The 17597-nt window shown below is 41.0% G+C and overlaps 1 protein-coding gene across 2 annotated transcripts in view; it reads left to right on the forward strand.

Annotated features, from left to right (window-relative positions):
* The first annotated feature begins 996 nt into the window (after positions 1-996).
* PIGG (phosphatidylinositol glycan anchor biosynthesis class G) overlaps positions 997-17597 on the forward strand; it is a 91600-nt gene continuing 74999 nt past the window's right edge. Inside the window, exons 1-6 of one of the 2 annotated variants that reach the window (XM_054186509.1) lie at positions 997-1225; positions 5469-5674; positions 6822-7031; positions 8492-8680; positions 10225-10363; positions 12440-12652. In XM_054186509.1, coding sequence (XP_054042484.1) covers positions 1066-1225; positions 5469-5674; positions 6822-7031; positions 8492-8680; positions 10225-10363; positions 12440-12652 — 1117 coding nt within the window. In that variant the 5' untranslated portion in view covers positions 997-1065. The remainder of the gene's footprint in view (positions 1226-5468; positions 5675-6821; positions 7032-8491; positions 8681-10224; positions 10364-12439; positions 12653-17597) is intronic. The other variant, XM_054186508.1, reaches the window with a different exon arrangement.

The raw sequence follows: 17597 nt of genomic DNA on the forward strand, positions 1-17597 counted from the left end.
GGTCTACACGTAGCAGAGTGCTCAGGGATATATTACCAAATCTGCATAAGCCCACAGGACACAGGCTCCTCGATTTCTTCTCTTTCTAGCAAAGAAGTGGGACATACAGCAACTCCTTGGGTTTTGCTTGGGTGAATGAAATTTTGAGCTTTGAGGCTATCTTCCTGTATCCATGAACATAGTGAGACCAGTATCAATGCTGATTCACTATGCAGAATGTCTTTCTTTTTAAAAAATTAAAGCCTTTTAAAAACTTATTCCTCCTCTTTCATCTACCCACCTGCTACAGTCTGTTTCCCTTCCAAAGGAAAAGAAAAGTGCTCCTCAGTATTATTAAAAAGGCTGGTGGGGAATATTCAACTTGCCAGTGGGTGGCTAAGATTCTACTTGCCAAACACCTGCAACAGTCACTGACTTCAGTTTCCTTCCTCACCTGCCACGCATCCCTTATTGCAACTCTACATAAACTCTTCCTGTCATCACACCGCAGGCTTCAATTCTGTGTTTTTGAGGAAGCAGCTTCTGGAGCAAACATCAGCTCTCAGCACGAGGCTGCACAAGCAGATCGCCGCAGCGCAGATTATCCTGGGGAAGCTGAGGCCCTGACACCACGGCAGCCGGCGGGGCACCTCAAGCATGGCGGCTCCGAGGCGGGACGGCCTCATCCCGCCGCCGCAGGGCCGCAGGCGGCATACTCTCCAGGGCCTCGCGTCTCGAGGCTCTGCAGCACGCTGCCAGCCGCTGTCCCGAGACAGCGTACCGATGCCCTCCATCCATCGATCCCTCCCTCAGCCCCGCGGCGCGGCGCCTCCCGGGCGCCCTCTCCCCCGCCGGCCTCCCATCGGTGTGAGTGCGGGGGCCTGCTTCCGGTTCGGGGGTCACACCTCTCGCGGAAGGGGGGGTGGGGGTTGGCTGGCCGCCAGCCAATAGCAGGGCTCGGCGGGCAGGTGGAGTGGCCGCTGGTTGGTAGACAGGAGGGAGAGGGGGAAGGGCCGGAGCGCGCGGCTGCCGCCTCAGAGAGGCGGTGGAGCGGGGCCCGGCGGAGGTCGGTGCCAGTGGGGGAGGATGCGGCTGCGCTCGGGTGCCTTCGCCTCCTCCTGCCTACTGGTGGAGGCCCTGGGGGTTGCGCTGTTCCTCCGCGGTTTTTTCCCGGTGGCCGTCAGGTCCCTGCCTCGCAGAGAGGCCCGCGGGGACCCTCCCGCCGAACCGTCCCCTCCAGGCCCAGGTAAGCCGAACAGCCTGTCCCTCCCCGCCTCGCCCGCCGCCCAGGACGGGCGGCTCCTGGTTACCACGGCAACCGACCCCCGCTTCTCCCTCGTCCCCCTCCCCGCCCGCAGCCCACCCCCTTGCCCGGCCCGGCCTGTCTGGTCTCGGCTGTGCCCCGCTCTTCGGCCAGAGCCCGGCGGGTTGAGGAACGGGGTGGCGGAGCCCCGGCGGGGCTGAGGGTCTTGCAGCTCAGGTTGCGTCTAACGCCGGCGGTTTGCATTGGGTCTTTCGGGTTGTGAGGCTGCAGAGGCAGGACCAGCCGGTGCGAGCCCGGTGCTGTGAGGCCCCTCGGTGCTGCCGGACAGCTGTCTGTGGCGCCATCGTGTTTCCAGACCTGTTCCCGAAGTAGTTTAGAACTTAAGTAATTTTGCATGTGGTTATCGATCGCAGCCAGCAGTACCTGCTCACGGTTGCAAAAAGCCTTAAGCATCAGCTGTCACAATATTTGGAGAGTGTGCTTTTCTGTCATTTGATTACCGTTTCCCTATCTCTGAGGCAGCTGTTGTCCCCTTACTCTTTAATAGTAAGCTGGTTGCATTAAATAATACCATTTCAGTTACAATGCTTCATGTACTTGCTCTGTTAACTTATTGGTTGTGTTGTGCTTGAGAATCATTGTTTCCTTGATGCTTACTGTGGTGTGTGAGTGTCTTAATGCCACTTTAGTGACACTCGTAACACTTCGGTAGTGAGAAAAGCAGCTGTAGTAATACAGGTTTCCTTCCTATTCTGGTCAGATTGCAAAATGCATGATATTACTTTTTTCTGGAATCACGGTCTCTACAGGTCCTGCTGTATTCCTTAGCTGACATTGTGAAACCAAAGTTTCCAAGCATCTTTTTAAGGAGGAATTGGTAGAGAATGTGCTGATACGTAGGTGTTTTATATGTCCAGTCACGAATTGTATTAAAATAATGTGAAGAAGAATAACGTGTACTTGAAGGAGTGTTCTTTGCTAGTGTTTGGAGCTCGTGGGGTGAAACTTCAGGTTCACTGGACAGCTGAATTGAGTAGTATTTTGCTCATACAAAGCTCTGGCTCAGGAAATCTAATTCCTTGGTGGATCACCATTCCTTGGTGGAACAGGACTGTAACTGTCAAACTGGGTCTTTATCTACTTTTTATAAGTATATGACATTATGCATGTTGGAACAGGCTTACTTAAATTGCAAGAAATAGTGGAGGGAAGAGAAGGTTGTGTAATTTAGAGTGTGGTGTTGCTGATATTGGTTTAAGCAGGAACATTGAAAGAATCTAATCTGGTAACAAACCTGAGTGGATGCTGCCAAATGGCAAGCTGCTTTTTAGCTGGAGATTACCAAGACTGTGAGAAGTGTTTGGTGGGCTGCTGTGTGTAAACGATTGCATTCACGTGTGATTATTAACAGGAGACTAACATGGAGGGAGACTGTTTGGATGGGAGGGAAGTGTCAGACAACTGTCTTTTGAAAAGACTGGTTTGATTTGAAGAGTATAAATGCGTACCACAGGGGCTCTACAAACAGTTTAAATTTAGGCATGTCACTAGTAAACCTAGGTATAGGTAGGCAGAAATGGAGCAACAGTGGAAGAGTCTTTCCTTTCTGTAGTTCTTGGGTTACAATTTGCTTGCAGAGTGATCTCTTGGTCTGGATGATATGCTCTAAAGGCAGGGGATTGCTAACGAAACCGTGATACAGAAGGCTTTCAGCCTACTTTAGATCTGTTCAGAAAATCGTATTTCTTCAGTGCTTCTGTATTTTGTGAATGTTTCACTTTGTGAACCCTGACTGCTATTCAATCCATGCTGTCTTGCTTGTGGGATTACTGATAAAATTCTGTAATTGCTTGTATAATAGTGAATACTTGCAGTACAGATTTTGGTAAGTTTTTGGTAGAACCTATGGTCTTGTTCACTGCTTACAGAAGTTCAGCTTCATTTGAAGTAATTTTTTTCTAAATAAACACATCAGGCATAAATAAGCATGCTGTATGCCAAGAGTTGCACGAGATATTGCTTTAGTTATCTTATAATTAAGTATTTTCAGATGGGTGGTAATCGACTCCTAGTTTCTTCTCAATAGTTTGACCTCCTGATGAATAACACTGCAGGAGGGAGTTGTGAGTAGGGTGTATGTGTTTGTGATCTGAACATTTTTGGTGTCCAGCAAGTTTTGTTTGCCCAAACAAATGGATAGGAATAGATTATGAGAAGGATTTAACTAACAATACAGTACGTCCAGTTGTGCTTTCTTGTTTTTCATTGAGAGCAAAGTATGCCTGCGAAGCTGATAATTTAAATCCTGGAGAGACGTTATCATTTGAGATAACATATGAGAGCAGCCCTGAGGAGAGGGACTTGGGGCTGTTGGTGGATGAGAAGCTCAACATGAGCTGGCAATGTGTACTCACAGACCAGAAAGCCAACCGTATCCTGGGCTGCTTCAAAAGTGTGGCCAGCAGGTCAAGGGAGGTTATTCTGCTCTCATGAGACCCCACCTCGAGTACTGTGTCCAGCTCTGGAGCCCCCAAACAAAAGAAGGACATGGACCTGTTGGGGCAAGTCCAGACAGGGGCAGTGAAGATGATCCGAGGACTGGAGCACCTCTCCTGTGAAGACAGCTGAGAGAGTTGGGGTTGTACAGCCCGGAGAAAAGGAGGTGCCACGGAGACTTTATAGCAGCTTTCCAGTATCTGAAGGGGACCTACAAGAAAGCTGGAGAGGTGATTTTTACAAAGGCATGTAGTGATAGGACGAGGGGTAAGGAAGAAGCTAGATTTAGATTAGATATTAGGAAGAAATTCTTTACTGTGAAGGTGGTGAGACACTGGAACAGGTTGCTCAGGAAAGTTGTAGAGGCCCCATCCCTGGAAGTGTTCAAGGCCAGGCTGGATGGGGCTTTGAGCATCCTGGTCTAGTGGGAGGTGTCCCTGCCTATGGCAGGGGGATTGGAACTAGGTATTCTTTAAGGTCCCTTCCAACCTAAGCTGTTCTATGATTTTAATCAAGGCTGCTGGCAGTTAACATTTTGTTGTTGAGATTTCCTTCTTCCCCCTGCTGTGTCCCCCTCCCCAGTTTCATTATCTGGAAAAATCACTAGCAGTAACGAGTTTGTATGTGTCAATATATTGATGCTTATCTATGTACTCAAAAATACAGTTTCTGAGGTTGCTTTTTGAGCTTCTCTTGTTAGACACAACATTATCTGTGACCTTTCCAAGTCATCAGCCACTTATTCAGAAACATGTTTTACTCTAAAGGAGTGTAAAAACCCTAACTTCACATAATGCATGTAATGACAAGTTGATTTACCACAATATTGTTTGAGTAGAGGTCTGTGTGTAGGATCCATTCTGCTTCCATTTTATCCTTCTGTGTTTTTTCCTGGTAGAGATGCGGGAAACCTTCCTGTAGAGGTTGGGCCAAAAGCTGCCGCTGTAAAAGCTAAATGTCACTGTGTGGACCAAGCTCAATGCAAATGAAGAGTTGCTGCAGCCTGCCTTGAGTCCATACAAGAGCAAGGGGGGCTTGAAGGCCTGCTAGCTGGTGCACAGCAGCAGTTTGCTGTGCCGGCCCACACAGAATGTTCAGGGGATTCTGGAATTGGATTTTGGCCCTGCAGCTGCTATAACCCAACTATCCTGGCATAGAGATTTTTACCTTGAAGGGCACAAGTGTGCACAAATCTTTTCCCTTTAAATTTCAGTGAAACTACCTGTTTCCTTTTAATTTTCCTGTTCCCTTATGGTGGGATTCGATTGAAAAGCATTGCTTGAGAATAGGTCTTAGCACAGGTGAATGGGCTGCATCTTTTTTCTAACAAAAGCTCTCTGTTGGATATACGTAGTTCAGCTTTACTAAATTAACCTGAGAGAGAAGTAGCAGAAGGTTCTTATTCATTTGAACATTCTCCATTTCATAGCTTTTCCTTATTTCTCCTAATTTCACATCGTGTATTCCATTCGTGTTTTGTTTTCCTTCCTGGGTGCTGTATTGGATTTTTTTGTTCTTGTTTTGTCATTCCTGTGCTGGATGGCCTGAAAACTCAGCTTCCTCTGGTTACTTCTCATGTGTGCTATTGTTTGCAATTTTTTGCTACGGAATGTAAAGTTAATAAAGAAGTTGGAAGCACTCGTTTCTGTGGTGAAGTTATCCTTTAACTTCTGTCTAGTTATTGTTAAAATTTGTTGATGACTTTTATATACCCTTTTTTATTGTTTAGGAATGGTTTCTAACTGGACCAAAATTCCGCCACCACTTTTCAAAAAGGTTGTAATTGTGCTGATAGATGCTTTGAGAGATGACTTTGTGTTTGGATCAAAAGGTAAACAGTTTATGCCGTATACTACACAAGTTGTTGAAAAAGGGACATCCTACAGCTTCATTGCTGAAGCAAAGCCACCCACTGTGACTATGCCTCGAATTAAAGTAAGTGGTTTCTTTTTCCACTTAGGGTTGTTTCATTTGAGAAAATTTTGAAGGCTGTTTTGTTTCATGTGCTCAGAGTTGGCATAAAGGGCAGGTTTGTGTTATTGCGATATGTGGCTCAAAGTCTCTTTTTCTGTAGCAGTGCATGTGGTAGAGTCCTGATTTGCCATGGCTCAGAGGTGCTTCCTGTAGGAAAGGTCAGGTCAGGGATCGAACAAAAGAGGCTGAGTAAGAGGAAGAGGTGTCAGCTTCTACTTAAGTCCCTTTGCCTTGCTTTGTTCCTTTATTTGGTAGCTCTGTGGTGGGAAGGTCTGTGAGAATCAGTTGAGGGCAGTTAAGGCCCTAGTACAGCCTTAAATGATTAGCATAATCTTTTCATTTGTAATCATGGGAAGGCCTCAAATTTTCCAGTTGCCTTCTATCCAACAAGATTTTTTGTTGGTATTTCTCTGTGTTCTTGTAACTTCTAATAGGAAATCCAGTTTAGTGTAAATTTGTTTTGTCATAGGGGTGTTTTTGCAGAGCTTAAAAAAAAATAAATTGTGCCAAGTTCCAGGTAACTAAACGATGAATTGTGCCTGTGTCTTCAAAATACTTGGTCATCCAGGCTTCTCAGTAATGGATCTGAGTGACATTTCTTATGTTGAAGAAGCTGAGGGAGTGAGCTATGGTAGGTCAGCTAGAAGGCCAGCGAGAGAGCAAGAGGGTTATAGTCTGCTAACTCTTGATGGGTGGACTTCATTGCATTTTCCAGAAGATTATTAATTACTATTTTGAATGTGCTACCATTGTTACTACTGTTTTAAGTCAGTTTACTTAGGCCTTCTAAACTATCTTTTTGTTGATTTAATGAATTTTAACTGGCATATAAAATCGTTTTACTGTTCACTAATTAATAAAATATTATTTATATCTTTCTTTAAAGCAGTTATTATCTCTGATATCAGCTAGCACTGTGTTCTGGCAGGTGATGTGATGCGGCATGGCAGCTCATGTGTTCTTTTAATTTATTATGTTTCTTTATTGAAACTATAATTTCTCTGCCCTCTGCTTCATTGCTTCCTCTTACACTAATACTGTCTTCTGAGTACTGTAAACTTTTTAGTTTTTATCAGTATGTCTCTTCTATTTTTTTTCTTTTATATAGGCTTTGATGACAGGTAGCATACCTGGTTTCATTGATGTTATTGTGAACCTCAATTCTCCAGCTCTGTTGGATGACAATCTGATATGGCAGGCAAAAACAGCTGGGAAGAGAATAATATTTTATGGTGATGATACTTGGGTTAAATTGTTTCCAAAGCATTTTGTGGAATATGATGGAACAACATCCTTTTTTGTTTCGGACTTTACAGAGGTGAGAGGCTTTGCATAATCCCAAGTTAAATAATGTGAGTACAGACGTGTAGTGGTTCTGAAACACAAACCTGTCAATTAAATAGAAATTGGATTTATGTATGTTTTCAGTATTGGCAATGTGGAGCTAAGCATTTCAGTCCGTCATGCGTATGCTGTGGGAATTGTTTGGATGATATAGTAACAAACAGTGTGTTACTGTATAACTTTCCTAGAAGTATTGTTGTGGTAGGGAGTTAGACCACTTGCTGTGTTTAAAAATTCTCCTATCCATGTTTCCACTTTGCTATCATAATGATATTCGTATGTGCCATCTTTAAAAGGCCTATTAATATATAATCTTGGTCTCTTAGAGGCATACTTTCTTTAGTGTTGTAATAATTTTGTAGTTGCAATATGAGTAGTGTTTCAGTATGTTATCAAAGAGGGAGCATAGAAAGTTAATAAATTGTGAAAATTCTTATTCTGGGCATACTTAAAGAGTAAATGGTTCAGCAATTTTAATTTATATTTTGAATTCTTATGATTTGCAAAACTTTAGGCCATTGACCTGCTACTACTGACTTAAGGATTTTATTATCGTGTTATAAGAAAGTTAGATAGGTCTAACCTGTGAATTGGAAGGCACTTTTAATTGGTTACTCTTAAGATGTCATGCAGAAGCTTCAACATGGAGTGGAAAAATCCAAACATGCTGCCGGATCTGCAATTATGTGTCTCTCAAGCTCTTTATGCAGTCTTTATGCTTTTTGAATATAGTCCATTGAACAGAAAGCTTTTAATAGTTTTTTAGATAGTTATATCCAGAGTCAACAAAGCAGTGTTGCATGTGAAATTTTTAAGGGTTTTTAATATCAAGGGAGAAATATATGCAACTGAAAATATATTGTCAACCTAAGCAGGAGAACATGTGAGTTAGGCCCAAAATAGCACTTTTCAAATAATTTTTCTTACTTGCTATGTTGTCAGTTCTTTTTCTCACAGCAGGAATAATCTTCTTGTGTTTGCACAGTAGCAAAAATTGAGTTGAAAGAGCAGGAGTGGTTTTTTTCTGCTGTGCTTCCAAGCACCAAAGAGAAGCTTTTCCCAGTACCTGCTTCTTGTGAAATGATAAATCAGGAGTGTGAAGGATGAAAGTGACTGAAAATTTCTCGAAACAGTTTTTCAAAGTATCTGTGGAAGCATGGCAACCCATTTTCTCTGTTTGTATGTAATGTGATGCCTTGTAATCAGGAAAGACTGAAATAGGGTGAAGAATCTGTTTTGTAAGACAAAATTTTTTGACTGCCTGGCATTGAACTAATCAATCTGATTTTTTTCTTTTTCTTGTTAAAATTGTGAGAGACTGTAATTCTCATCAGCTTCTACAGAATTTTAATGGGTGATGCAATCTAATTTTTTGATGCTTTTACAAGAGGGAAATTATTTTTACCTTTTTATTGTTTTCCTTTAATTTCTGAGGTTGATGATAATGTTACCAGGCATTTGGATAGAGTGTTGAAGAGAGAAGACTGGGATCTCCTAATACTACATTACCTGGGACTGGACCATATTGGACATGTAACTGGGCCAAACAGCCCATTAGTGGGACCAAAACTTCGTGAAATGGATAACATTCTGAAGAAGATTCATATTTCTCTTCTTTCAAAGGTAATATAGCTCCTTCTTGGGTCGATGTCTGTTAGTTGTGGACTAACTTTAAAATGCTTGCTTGTTTGCGGGTGGTAACTTATTTTTTCCTAGACCAAAGTGAATATTCTTCTGTTCTTTTCCTTCTCTGGCCATTTCCCAGTTAGCAGTACAGTGCAACATTTTTAAGGATTTACTGGCTGACCTTAGTAATGTCTGCTAACAGTCTCTTCTGAACAGCTGCGGGAAATAATTCCCCCTTGATGTGTGGGAAGAGGAGAGGAATGCATGCCAAAATTCTCTTATCACTCATGAATTAAAATGATGGTTGGTGTGCTTCCTGGTAATGAGATTCAGCAGAAAGAATAATGGGCTTGTAGAGCTAGTGACTCTGATTTCTACAGTTGTGAAGGCATACCAAATTCTTAGATATTGAAAACACTAAAATGGAAATGGTGGTTGTAAACAGCATTTTTCTTAATCTAAATGTAGCACATAAATTACCAAATCTGAATCTGTTTTTAGATTTGGAAATATAGAATGTCACTTATCTAAATAGTCTGGATGTTGAACTACCATGTCCTAATTCCGGGTGGCCTAAAGCTTTTCTCTTGTTTGTTTTTGGCAATTGCAATTGAGAATAGCTGCTCATAAAATTTCAGTAGTATTTTTAGACAAATGGATACTATTGTATGAAAAGAGGTTAAATCATGCTTGTGGAAGTTAGAATCTCATGAACGTTGCAGTGGTTTTGCTGCAGTTTGTTAGTATGTTTTGCTTTTGCCAACTATATGCAAGCCTTTATCTGAGTTTTAGAATACAGAAATAATAAAAGCACTTTGCTTTTGGATACAACAGGTACTGGTAATAACTAGAGATGGCACAAAGCTGCTTTGTTAGGGAATGACAATATTTATTATTATTTATTATTTCTGCTGTCTTTGATTTGTTAGCTCAAAATTGTTGAATGGGACTCATTTTATGCTTCTGTTTCTCTTTCCTCAGAAAAATAAACATAATTTAATATCAGTCATGTCAGATTTCTACTCCAAAAACACTTGAGAGGTTAGAGACTACTAGAAATAGGATTATCTTTTTATATTATACTAATATTTACAATATTAGTAATTTAACATTTATATTATATTAACTCAATGAAGCTAAAGAAATGGAGGAGGGGAATACTTCTTTGTTCATGCTACTGGTCCTGGACTCCTGATTTTCTTCCCACAGTATGATGACCTTTATTTAATCTTTCAGTAAGTTTCTTGTGACACTGTAAATGAGGTTTGGGGTTTTTTTTACAGCTTTTTTGTGTGTTTTTTTTTTAACATACTGATAAATATTTTAGATATGTATGTGTGCTTCAAATGTTAAAAATGAATATTATTGCATAACACTTAGTTGCAGACATCTCTTGTAATCTGCCCCAGGTGTTGTGAGCCAATTAAAAAATGGAATTTATTTTGAGAAATATTCATGTATGAACATGGTAAAGGCAGTGAAGCATTATATATATGCATCTTGTTTGTGCAGTAACTTATATTTATTTCTGTGACTTGCAGGAAGAAGCTTCTCTGCCCAATCTGCTAGTTGTTTGTGGGGATCATGGGATGTCTGAAACAGGTAGTCATGGTGGTTCTTCAGAAGGAGAAGTGCACACACCACTGCTGTTTATCAGCTCCGCTTTTGAAAAAAGAAGTGGTAAGGATCAAAGAAGCTTGACCTTTTCTAGAACACATTGTCATCTCTAGTTTATATTAGCTCTAGAATTCTTCCTGAAAAGTGCTTTGGTTTGTTCTACAGATATGTGGCAAGGCCCATTCTGTGTGACCTGAAACTCTGGCAGAGTTTGTTGCCCAGAGAGGTGGTGGAGTCTCCGTCTCTGGAGACATTCAAAATCCACCTGGATGTGTTCCTGTGCAACCTGCTCTGGCAGGTGGGTTGGACTAGATGATCTCCAGAGGTCCCTTCCAACCCTTACCATTCTGTGATTCTGTAATTTCTAGAGTCTTGTTTAAGTAAACTCCTTGACTGAGTGAATTGGTGAAATGTAGTTATACCAGGAGTGAATATTTTCTTCAAAATAATACTTCCCTCCACCTTTCATTCTGCTTCTTGCTCATTTCCATCTGATTTCCTGGCTTTTAAAGCCTGTTTGCAGAACCCTGCCTTCTTTATCTTAGTGGAGGTTTCTGCAGCACAGTGGAAGTACATTTATCTGGCTGTTATTCATAAAGCTGTTATCCAGGTGCAACAGAAAGCATTGCTTGAGGAGTCATTGAACTCTTTTCAGATATAAAAACAAAACAAAGTCAAGAGCTGACCAAAGCTCTCAAGTAAGTTCTTGCTTTGTAAATTTCACCTGTATATGTTGACAACCAGGCCACATGAGTGTAGAAGTGTAGATTCTGTAAATGCCATCTCTTGTTCATTGAGATTACTTTCTGTTAGGTTTTAACCGAACGAGCAATTTTTACAGTATAGTGGAGTATATCTATTTACCTTTATTTTGGGATTGAGTTTGTGGTTTTTAATGATGCCCATGTAAATATCCAGTAGCTTGTTTCTCATTGGTACCATTATCAGAATTCTAGTAACTGCTCCTTATGATCCATCCTACTGTAAACAAAATGTACTGTGGTTAATTTGGTAGACCTCAAAATAGTAATCCTGTGGGCTTTTGCATTTAGTATGCTGTCAGAATATTACTTGTGTAGCCTTCTACAGATATATGTCACCCATGACTGCTAGATGCATTTGTAAGTTTTTTTGGTTTTTCTTTAACCTGCCTTTAAAGATGAAATCTGAAAACTGCTGACATACAGGCACTCATGCAAAAGAGGCTTTAGGAATTATAGGTGGCATTCTGTACAAGTATGGGATTAATCAGAGCTAGATGAAAAATGAGAGAAGTTCTAATGCTCTTAAAGGGAGCCTTGAGAATAATAAAGACTATATAGAATTCTTTTGATACTGTACTTAGGTCAAAACACTCAATGCCTAGAGTTATAAAGAGAATGAAGTAAAAGCATAGTAGAAAAACACTGTTATGTAACTAGTAAAGCACACAAGCAATTGGCAAGACAATCTTAAACAAAAGGTTACTTACATTAGTGAAATCATTCATGCCTGTAGGTGTCTGTAGGACTGAAGGCTAATCCTGCTAACTGCAGTAAGGTAATGGGAACCTGCACAGAACCCTTTAAAAATCACTAGATTTGCCTGCATGGAGCCATGGATTTGAGCCTTAACATTCTTTACCTGAGCTCTAATTCTGTTTGCCTAGCAACCTGATATTAATTAAATCTTGAGCTGTTGTCATTATGTCGAGAAGCTTCTAGAGTTCTATCAGCATTATTTTAGATTCTCATTCTACATGCATACATTAAATTAGTCTGTTGTAGTCTTTTTATACTTTCTAATGCAAAAGTTATCGAACCCTCTTAAGATGTAGGCTGCAACTTGATATTAAGGTTATCTCCTGGACCATCTCTTTTCTTACTTGTACTGTATAACATTCATGTTGTGTTTACAGTAGTTGCTAGTGTTGAAGAGTGATATTTGCTGAGAATTTAATAAATGTTGGTCTTGCAACAGTAGAGGACAGCAGCTGAAAAAGATCACTCAGCTCTCTGTATATCACTTGAAATAGCTGATCTAACACTAAAAAAAAATTTTGAAACTAACAAGATCCCAGATGTCTCTGGAGAAATACAATGGGCCTGTTACTTAAATCCTCTCTTTTTTTTTTTTTCGCCCTTTTTTTGTTGATCCTAGGTCCTGTAACCCAACCTGAACTTGTGCAACAAACTGATTTAGCTAGCACACTGGCAGTAGGTCTTGGTCTACCAATTTCAAGAAACAGTGTTGGGAACCTTATATTGCCAGTTGTGGGAGGCAAGACAATGAGAGAACAACTACGTTTTGTGCACTTGAATGGGTTCCAGCTTAGCACACTGCTGCAAGAGAATACACCTGCGTATGAAAAAGGTAGATCACCTGAAAAAAAAAAGTTACATATACAAAAGGAGAGCGTTTATAACATGGTCTGGGCTTTTAGGTTCAAGGGTATAGCATGGCACTGCAAATTAGCCATTCAGTTGAGAGCAATGGTCAGAGGAATAACACTGAGTTCAGTCTTTACTGTAACCTACTCTGGCACACTGCCTCTGAGTAAAGTTTTTTTAATACCCTGTACTACTCCTAGTAGGCAAAAGAGCAGAAATAATGTTTGAAGTAAAACTGCCTGTGTAGTTAAATCTCAGTGGTTTCGTATCTGCCATTTGTGAGGTATCGTACATAGGGCACTGGTTCTGAGCTATTTGGAGGAATAGCACAATGGAGTGCATTTATTGTTTAAATAAAAAGATACTTCAAGTAAAGCTGGGAAATAATTTATGGTAAGTTATCTTTTTATTTCCTTCCTATGTATGCATTTGCTTGGAATGAGAACCTAGAGAACTGCAAAGTTGGTTACTAAAAATATGTGTGTGTGTGTATTTGGAGGAAAGAATAAAAAACAAGTCGAAAACATAAACCAAACCTAGCAATATATAGTATTTTGCTAGGAAGCATGATACAAACTGCAATATAAGCAAGCAAGTTAATATGATAACTATGTGAAAAAAAATTGAGTCAGAGGATGAAGGAGAATATTTTACCATGGATGTTAGAAGTTATTGTTGTCTTAAAGTGACTGTGAAGCTAGAAGTCCTTATCTCTTGATTTATAATCTGTTGAATCATTAAAATAACTGGATGAGAATGCAGAGCTGTGTTAAAGCTATGAATAATTAAAGTGGATAACAACGTAAAGTTTAGCAAGGTGATCATTGTATGTCAAGAATTAATTATCTTTCAACATCACGGCTTCTAATCATAATTAAATCCCATTCAGAGTCTAACAAAACAAATGCCATTTATGGTAGCAACATGCCAATAGCAGGACCCATGCTCCATCTATTCTGATATTTTTTTTTCTGCACAGATTTCCTCACTTAACCCATTTGTGTCAAGTGAGGAAACTTGCTGTGTTGGTGGAGTTCAGGATATGGCTGTGTTACTGAAAATTCCAACACAAAGCTCCATCTGACAGTATTTCTGCAAGTACTGGTGAAACAGACTGAAGTTTCTATCAGCTTCTGGTTTATATCTTCACTTTCATTTTATTTTTGTCCAGGAACAGCTTAATTTCAGCTGTAGCTTTCATCTGAGAAATTAAATCAAAATTGCTGAGGATGGAAATGTGAGAAATTTTGATGCTACTTGTGAATGCAAACTACTATTAGAGGTTCTACCCTACTGGAAAGGGACTGAGGGCAAAACATCCATGATGAGCTTCTCTCCTTTCTGTAACGGAAAATTTCAGTAACATGGAACTAGATCCAAGTCATGGTAGCTTTTTTTGTAGAGTCTTAAGGTGAATTCTCCCTGTTGCTGTAAACTTCTTACAGGGTCTTGTTTTTCTTAGAGCACCCTAGATGTGCAAGGCTGTGCTTAACACTTTGGTTAGGATGATTAAGATTGGCAGGAAAAAGAGATGTGCAGTTTGTTTAGTGTTGTTTGATTGATGTGGGTACTTCAGGCCCTAGAAAGACTAAAATGTCACTAACTCAGTGCTTAATGCTGCATGTAGTTTGAAAGCATGCATGAATGGCCCTTTATTTTGGGTGGCTTCTAAGTGAAGATAAATACCATCCCACCTATCTCACTACAGGTACATATACGTATAGGCATATCTGTCATGATTCCTGTAGGAAAGGGATTATCTTGCAAAGAAGTCATTATATTCAGTAATCAGATTCAGCTTCAGGAAGGATGCTCATTTTCAAAAAGGGTGAAAAGGAGAACCCTGGGAGATACTGACCAGTCAGCCTCACCTCCGTGCCGAGTAAGGTCATGGAACAGATCCTCCCGGAAGAGAAGGCAAAACACATGGAAGATGAGGAGGTGATTTGAGACAGCCAACATTGCTTCACCAAGGGCAAATTGTGCCTGACTAATCTAGTGGTCTTACACGATGGAGTAACTGCATCGGTGGACAAGAGAAAAACTACGGTTGTCATCTACCTAGACTTCTCTAAGGCCTGTGATACAGCCTCCCACAACATTCTTGCTGCTGTATTAGAGAGATATGTCTTTGATGAATGCACACTTGGATGAATAAGAAGTTGGCTGGATGGCCACATCCAAAGAGTTATAATCAATGGCTCTATGTCCAAGTGGAAACCAGTAACGAGTGGTGATCTAGTGAAAGTTGTCCCTGCCGATGCTGGCAGGGGTGAACTAGATGATCTTTAAAGGTACCTTCCCTTCCAGCCCGAACCTTTCTATAGTTCTGTGACTGTAAGTTGGGAAGGTGAAGAGGGAGAGTTGCGCTTTATGTGAGAGAGCAGTGGCAGTGCATGGAGCTCTGCTTGGGCGTGGATGATGAAACAGTTGAGAACTTCTGGGTCAGGATTAGTGGACAGACCAACATGGGTGTCTGCTACAGACAGTCTGATTGGGAAGAATTAGTAGGTCTTCAGAAAACTTGAGGAAGCCCCAAGTTCACCATCTGTGGTGCTCATGGTGCTTCAGCCATCCTGTTGCAGCTCAGGCTAGATAACTGGACAGTGAGGTGGACTGAAAAGTGGCACAGCTGCTGGGCTCACATGGTTGTGATTGGCAACACAAAGTCCATGTAGAGGCCAGTCACTAGTGATCAATGCCAGGGCTTGACACAGACTGATATTGTTTAACATCTTTATTAGTGACCTGGGTGATGAGAGCGCCCCCTCAGCAAGTCTGCATACAGTACAGAACTGGGAGGAGTGGTTGATACAGTAAGTGGGTGTGCTGCTACTCAGAGGCATCTTGACAGACTAGAGAAATAGCTGACAGGAACCTCTTAAGAGTCAGCAAAGGGAAAAGCCAAATCCTATACCTGGGAGGAAATAATTCCATGCACCCGTGCAGATCAGGTACTGACTGGCTGGAAGGCAGCTTGTTGGAGAAGAGCAAGGGGTCCTTGGGGACACCAAGTTGAACATCAGCCAGCAATACACCCTTGTGGAAGGAGGGCCAATAACATCCAAGCCTGCATTAGGAGGTCATTCATCAGCGGGTCAATCCTTCCTCTTTCCTTAGCTGTTGGAGACCACATCTGTGGTCCTGTGCCAATTATGGTCTCCCCAGTACAAGAAAGGCACGGATGTAATGTAATGAGTGTAGGGAACGGCTATCAAGTTGATGAATGGATTGGAACATCTGTCATACAAGGAGAAGCTGAGGGTGCTAGGACTGTTCAGCTTGGATAGAAGACTCAGCAGCGATGTTATCGATGTAGGAAATACATGATGGGAGGGAATAAAGAAGATTGCACTAAGGTCTGCTTGGTGATGTCCAGTGAATAGACAGAAGGCAGTGGGCAAAAATTGATATACAGGAAATCTTGTTTCACACTGGAATGAGTTGCCCAGAATGGTTGTGGGGACATTCAGGACCTGACTGGACACAGTTCTTGAGCAATCTGCTCTAGCTCATCCTGCTCTGAAGCTTTGGTTTTTATTTGTGGACTATCTGGATACTCATCAGAGTTGTGCTCACAAGTCTGGGACCATATGTTTTCTGAATTCCACAGACGAGGTGTGTTGCCAGGTTTTTTGAGGGAAAGAAACCCCAGAAGATAACCCAATTAGACATCTCCCTCATATTTGCTGCTGCACATTCAAGCTTTCCAATGCAGATTCTTGGCCAGTAGCAACGGGTGGATCATGACATTTCAGTTGAATGCTAAGAGAAATGCCTATGACTGGACCTTCAGTTTAAAGTGAAGATACTTGCAGGAATAGTCTAAGCTTAGCTGCTTTTAAAAAAATAATTATTATTTTCAGCTCTTCAGCTCAAAAAGACTAGGTTCTTCTGAAGGGCAAAACATGGAATTCCTGCAGAAAGTATTGTAATTTACAGCACAGAGATAGGGCCTTTGTTCCTTTCTGCAGGATCTTTGTATCATTCACTTGATATATATCAAAGATGTAAATGTGGGGTTTGACGGTCATCTTTGGTAATGTGGACAGACTATGTTTGGTGGGCGGTTGCATGGAAAGAGGTCGATGAGAACGAAATAAAAATGCTGAAAGGAATGAAGAGGGACACTAGGCAAAAAGCATGAAGAGGGAGCAGAACACGAGCAGAAGATGTGGAGAGAATTTATTGAGTTTTCAAAATATAACTTGAACTCATTTCAATGTTCTGTTTAATGAAATAGCGTCATATCAAATCTCGGTTTGATTAAAGCTTATTTTAGATGATTCTTTTTAGATTTCTGGACTTCCTCAAAAGTATGAATATTTAACTCTTATTTCAAATATACTGGAAGAGGAAATTTCTAGGGAATTCACTGTTCAAAAAACTACGGTAGGGAAATGAAAGTCTCCATGTGCACTGGCAGCTATCTCAATATACACATATTTGCTGATGGCTGAATTGTACTTTCTAACAGATACCTGCAAGCCTCCTACATAGCAGGATCAGCATGCTTTGGAGTCTGTTAGAAGTCCTGTGACACCAGATTGGACATTCTGGGTTAAACATTGCTTTCTAAAATTCGCACTTTGAATTCAGCCTGTAGTAGATCACAAAGTGTCTTATAGTGATAAGAGACTTAGAAATAGTGAGCACAATTCTTATATAACTGTACAAGAATTGTGAACAGAAGTACTTCATTCGTCTTCATTCACTTGAAATAAAATTAAAAATGTTTCTGGATTTAATAATGTACTCTTGCTGAAAAGGCTTAACAAAGAACATGGTGGGTTTTTTCCAAGTCTGATATACTATTGATCTACCAGGAGTAAAAATGATGTGTAACTTAAGTCTTTGTGACACCAAACTTACTTCAGTCATTGCTTTAACCTTTGTCTGAAAGTGTACCGCAAATGTTTTCCCCTACT

The sequence above is a fragment of the Rissa tridactyla genome, chromosome Z, assembly GCF_028500815.1.
Source record: "Rissa tridactyla isolate bRisTri1 chromosome Z, bRisTri1.patW.cur.20221130, whole genome shotgun sequence".
Taxonomy (NCBI): Eukaryota; Metazoa; Chordata; class Aves; order Charadriiformes; family Laridae; genus Rissa; species Rissa tridactyla.